Source organism: Trichechus manatus, unplaced genomic scaffold, assembly GCF_000243295.1.
Source record: "Trichechus manatus latirostris isolate Lorelei unplaced genomic scaffold, TriManLat1.0 scaffold00128, whole genome shotgun sequence".
Lineage (NCBI taxonomy): Eukaryota > Metazoa > Chordata > Mammalia > Sirenia > Trichechidae > Trichechus > Trichechus manatus.
The window spans coordinates 8,381,709-8,387,587 of NW_004444064.1; the positions used below are offsets into that span (position 1 = coordinate 8,381,709).

The 5,879-nt window shown below is 48.3% G+C and overlaps 1 protein-coding gene across 1 annotated transcript in view; it reads left to right on the forward strand.

Moving 5' to 3' along the window:
• The window catches only part of TMPRSS2 (transmembrane serine protease 2), a 42,683-nt gene that overhangs the window by 21,709 nt on the left and 15,095 nt on the right, over positions 1–5,879 (forward strand). The window contains exons 4-6 of the mRNA XM_023739122.1: positions 15–213; positions 830–940; positions 4,722–4,765. Of these exons, the coding sequence (XP_023594890.1) occupies positions 15–213; positions 830–940; positions 4,722–4,765 (354 nt within the window). The remainder of the gene's footprint in view (positions 1–14; positions 214–829; positions 941–4,721; positions 4,766–5,879) is intronic.

Sequence of the window (5,879 nt, forward strand, 5' to 3'; positions counted from 1 at the left end):
GTTGTATGGCACTGTGTGGTGTGGTGCGGTGTGGTGTTGTGTTGTCTGTCCCTCACGCACTCATGAAGACTCTCCCTCTCCCACAGTGCGCCTCTACGGACCCGACTTCATCCTGCAGGTGTTCTCTGCCCATAGGAAGTCCTGGCACCCCGTGTGTTGGGACGACTGGAGTGAGAGCTACGGACGGGCAGCCTGCAGAGACATGGGCTACAAGTGAGTGTGACGCTCAGCGGCCAAGAACCAAGACTGGGCAGTGTCCGCACAGTACCGATGGCCGGCAATAGGAGCATAATAAAAATCCAGATTCTCTCCGCTCCTCTGTGGAAGTGCTGGCACACAAATACCGAGGCAGTTGTCTCCTTCCCAAAACAGATCCCTGCAACGAGCAGGCAGAACCTATCCTGTTGAGAGCTGTGTCCTGCAGGTTCACCAGTGCTGGCTCCCCCACGTCCCCCTGCACCCTGTCCTCTTCTGGGTACATGTGGCATCCGGCGTATTACATGTGCATTGTATAGTACATATTATATAAATATATAACATACACATACATGTACATTAGTATCATATATGTATCTTATGCAGGCATATCATATATATGTATCATAAGTGTATCATATATGTATCCTGTGTACATACATATATATATATGTATCATATATCATATATATATATGATTCAAACTTGTACTTTTGTTTTCTAAAATATTAAGGTTTTCTTCCTCTGAACATTATACAAAAAGCATATTATGATGTAGTATAGGATTTGTGATTGCTTCAGACTTCACCACTATTTTGAATGACATCTTCTGTCTTGAATACTTATTTTTCAGACAAAGTTTCTACTCCAGCCAAGGCGTGGTGGACAACAGCACTGCCACCAGCTTTATGAAGCTGAACACCAGCGCCGGGAACATCGACCTCTACAAGAGGCTGTTCCATAGGTATTGGTGATTTCCTTATTCTCGCAAACATTGTGCAGTGAGAGCGAGTAGCAGATGCCCTGGAGAGCAGTGTCCCGAGTTGGAGTTCTCTGAGCGGCGATTCCGGGTTTGGATAATTTTCTTGTTGGGAAGACGTTAGACTCTAAGCGGGACTGGTTGCTCTGAGCACCCTGCATGTATTCTCAGGAAGTAGCTATGGTTATTTTCCATTTAGTCTGCGACCTCTGCCTTCTGCTATCCTTGATGACATTGGATCACGTTGCAACACTGAGATTCAGCTTTATGTATTTTTCCCCAAACATTTATGAGCATACCTGCTCTGTCAGGTGTGACACTAGGAATTCCAGAGAGTAACCTGGGGTCCCATTTAGGGTGACCAATGCATGCCACTATGCCCTGGACTTGTTTGGTTTTAGCACTGACAGTCCTGATTCCCAGGGACCGCCCCCCCAGCTCCAACCCACTGGAAGGGTTGGTCCCCCAGCCCCAACCCATGAACCGCCACATCAGGTGGTGGAACGTTCCAGGCGCCTGGGCAGGAGAGGCCAGTCCAGTTCAGCTGAAACATTCCCTGTACCCTCACAGTTGTGGGGAGGTTCTGTAGATGCCACCCCTCTGTCTTGAAGGTGTGTCCCATGTGGTCACACCAGAAACACTGTCACCAGAGAGACGGACTGGCCATAGACAGTGGGCTGCAGTCTCCTGAAGGCTGACTCAGGCCACGCAGGTGACTGATGGGCACCTGCAGGTCCCAGCCTCTGCGTCTGCCACACCGGAGCAGACTCACTCCCCTGGGCATGTCACTGGGTGTCCAGGGATGGGAATGAATGCAAACCATAGGTCCCATACTTGGTGGCTTAATTCTGGGGACAGTGGAGGAAGATGGTGGACTCGAGCTACTAATCTGGTCTTGCATATGTTTAAAATAGTGGCATTCTTCCTAGAATTATTATTTTTCAGAGCAGCTTTAGGCTTACAGAAATATTATGCAGAAAGTACAGAGAGTTTGCATATATCCCCTCTGCCCTCTGCACAGTTTATCCTGTTGCTAACATCTTGCATTCCTGGGTACATTTGTTATAATGGATGAACCAATATTGATACACTGTTAGTAACTAAAGTCCATAGCTTGCTCAAGGTTCACTTCTGGTGTTGTACAGTCCTATTGGTTTTGACAAACACGTAAGGTCGTGTGTCCACCATTACACTATCGTGCACGATAGATTTCACTGCCCTCAAAAGGGCACCCTCAGGCCACCCAGAATTTTTTTAATGCAAAAGATACATGTTGTCCTTTCTTACACACGTTGTCCTTGCTCACCCCAGGTCTGGGTGGCTCATCCCCAGGTGACTGGCCATCCCCACGCTGCCAGCAGGTGCCAGGTGCTGAATTTTGGGGGAAGATGAACTAACCACACGCCCCTCTTTTCTATGAGTGAGAGGGGGAAGGAGGGTACTTTCCATGGTGGCGTCTGGGAGGCTGGGTCCTTCCAGGCCTGGCTGACCCTGGGAATGTCACAGGGCAATCCCAGGAGGGAGGGGCGCACACAGCCAGGTGCACCCATCGAAACTGCAGGGTTGCGGTTTGCCGGCCGAGAAGCAAAACACAGCTGCCGGCACTGTTTGTAAATATTGAACGTTGCTTTGTCTTCCTTAGTTACACAGGAAAGCTCAGAGCCAAGAAGAATGGAGTTGATGGGGGGAGGGGTGGAGAAGGTCTGCCATCCTGTGGCATGGAGCTTGGGAACTCACAAGGTGGCTGACGGTGTGGAGGGAGGAAGAGAAGGTCATTGGGTGCCACGCCCGAGTCCGAATATGGGGTAGGGGCATGGGAACATGCCTTCTCCCTCTTTTCTTTCAGAAATTACCCTTTGACGGTTGAGTCTGTGGGCTGGACTGCTAGTCAGCCTCATCTGAAATCACTGCTGTGATGCTGGGGGTTAGGTGCTCAGGTGAATTTCTAGGTAGAGGACAGTTGGCCTCACAATTCTTAGGAAATGAACATCCCTTTTCTTGGCACTGTTACTGCCCTCCAGCCACAGACTACCAAGGACACTCCCAAGGCTGAACAAAGTTGGGTTTATGGACTCTTGGCAGCAAGGCACCACACACCACAGGAGCATCTTAATAGGGTGTTAGGACTGATTTGGAGCCCTGGTGGCACAGCGGTTAAGAGCTCAACAGCTAACCAAAAGGTCAGCAGTTGGAATCCACCAGCCGCTCCTTGGAAACCCTATGGGGCAGTTCTACTCTGTCCTATAGGGTGGCTATGAGTCGGAATCGACCCGACAGCAACGGGTTTGGTCTGGGTTTTAGGACTCTTTATGGGATTGCGACTTGTGATAGGTGATTTGGGGGAGGTTCAAGAAAATAGGGATTACTGTGGATCGGATGCTGTTGGGAAGTGAGGGTACACTCTACAATTGGGTAACTTAATTTTTATCTAGAAGGTGGGAGGAGGAAAGTAAAGCTGGAATTGGTAAGGTGCAGCAGTTACCGCGCTTGGCCAGCAGAGGGGGCTGTGTGGTCACGTCTGTGGTTTGGACAAAGCTCACGTTTTATCTGTGTTCAGACCGGACAACAGAGTGGGCTTGTTTTTTGTCTTGGTTGTCTGGTCACAGAGTCGCGTTGTTTGACGTTGGTGTTCTGTGAACTTGGCCATGTTCAGTGCCAAGGCCTGGCTGTCAGAACTGTCAGGGGCTCTCTTACTCCTTCTTAGGACATTAGGGGGAAATGTTCCATATGGGAGAATTTATTATTTCCTTTTCATCCATAACTTCTGATATTTAACTCCCAAACAAGAAAGTCATATCCTTGTGTGTATGGGCAAATTATTGGTTGTATTTTTTTTTTGTCTGTTATTATTGTGATAAAAATAAATATGTTATTTCAATTTTTTTTACATGTACAATTCAGTGACATTAATTACATCCATCATTTGTATAACCATCACTACTATACATTTCAAAGTAATCTACCACCATTAACAGAAACTCAGTGCCCCCTAAGCAATGACTCCCCTCCTCCCCCTCCCATCCCCCCCTGGTAAAAACCTAAAAAACCTGTGGCCGTCAAGTCGATTCTGACTCATAGTGACCCTATAGAACACAGTAGAACTGCCTCATAGGGTTTCCAAGGAGCGAGCTCCTGGTGGATTTGAACTGCTGACCTTTTGGTTAGCAGCTGTAGCTCTTAACCACTATGCCACCAGGGTTTCTATATGTTTGCCTCTTCAGGGTATTTTATATTTAAGTGAGATCATACAGTATTTGTCTTTTTGTGACTGACTTATTTTCGCTGAACATGTTTCTAAGGTTCACACATGTTGGTTATATGGTTTTTAATCTTATAAATACATATAGGCTGTCTTGGGAACCCAGAAGTTTCCAAATGGCTTCCTTAGAAAATTAGAGGGTGATTTTAAACTCCAAGAATACCAATAATAGCTAACAATAGTGGGTGCTTACTCTCATAACCACTCTATGAGTTGGTACTCTTATTAGCCCGTTTTACAGATAGATAAACTGAGGCACAGAGAGATTAAATAACTTGCCTAAGGCCACACAGATGGGATTTGAACCTGGTGGTTTGTCTCAGTTTTTGATCTTTACCGCTGTACTCTATGAATGTACTTAACCTTATTTGATTCTTGGATAGTGGGGGCTTCTATTTCTGGAGAGACAGGGAGTGGGACCCTTGAAAGAAGATGTTCCTCTCTATTTGAAGAGTGACATGCTTCCTCATTTATTATAGTGACCAAAATCCCCCCTCTCTTTTCCAGTGATTCTTGTTCTTTGAAAAGAGTGGTGTCTTTACGCTGTATAGGTAAGTGCTTCTGGATTTTCCTTTTCTACATAGGAAACATTCGGTACCTTTAAAGAAATCTTTCCCAGTGTCTTTGGAGATGCAGGGAGAGAAGGAGAACGTGCAGGAGGAGGTGGGTTCATGGGCAGGGTGGGCCCACAGGCCTCTTTCTCTGGCCACGCTCAAGCTCAGCCCAAGGAGCTCCTCTTCGAATCTTGATGTGCTTTGGATGCCTTCAGCCTTGGGTCCCAGAAGCATCCCCTGAGGGCAGGCAATCCCCAGAAACTGACAAGACCTGACTCTGTGTGCTGCCCCCAGGTAGAGCTGAGAAGGAAGGGCAGCGTTTGGGGAACCTGGTAGATGCAGTGTGTGGGCTTGTAGCATTTGCAAAAACATTCCCGTAGGGCGGAGGCCCAGCGCAACCATATGACAGCCTGGCACTCACCAGCCTCTGGGATTAGGAGGACAGACACGAACGGGGAAACCAACCATTCTCTTATTCCTTCTCTCGGGAACTTTTGACAGTGGCTGGGATTTGCGTATCCCCATCTCTGTGCTTGGATTACTGTGGTTTCCAATCCTTTCACGGAGCCCTGGTGGCGCAGTGGTTAAGAGCTCGCCTACTAACCAAAAGATCGGCAGTTCAAATCCACCAGCCGCTCCTTGGAAACCCTAGGGGGCAATTCTACTCTGTCCTACAGGGTTGCTGAGTCGGAATTGACTCGACAGCAACAGGTTTGGTTTGGTTTTGGGTTAATCCTTTCATAAATATGGAGGGCACTATCCTTTCCCCTCTCTGCTGGCCCAGCCCTGTTTCTCTCCTGCTACGACCTTGATCCAGAAGCTCAGCCCTCCAGTCTGATGTCGTAAACCAACAGCTTCTCCCATTTGGGTGACATGGTCCCCGGAGCTGGTCTTGCAGCCATAATGTCACAGTCAGGTTCAGCTCAGGTTGCCTTTAAGTACCAAGCAGGTGCCCAGCACAATTGCCAAAAGAGGGTGGTCGTGCTGCCCCCAGTGCCCGCGCCGCCCACCTTACTGGTGAAATGAGACGTGGCTCAGGAAAGCGGTCAGGTGGCAGTGGTGACAGACTCACCGAGGGAAGTCTCTGGAGGGCCGCCCTGCCTGCTTCCCC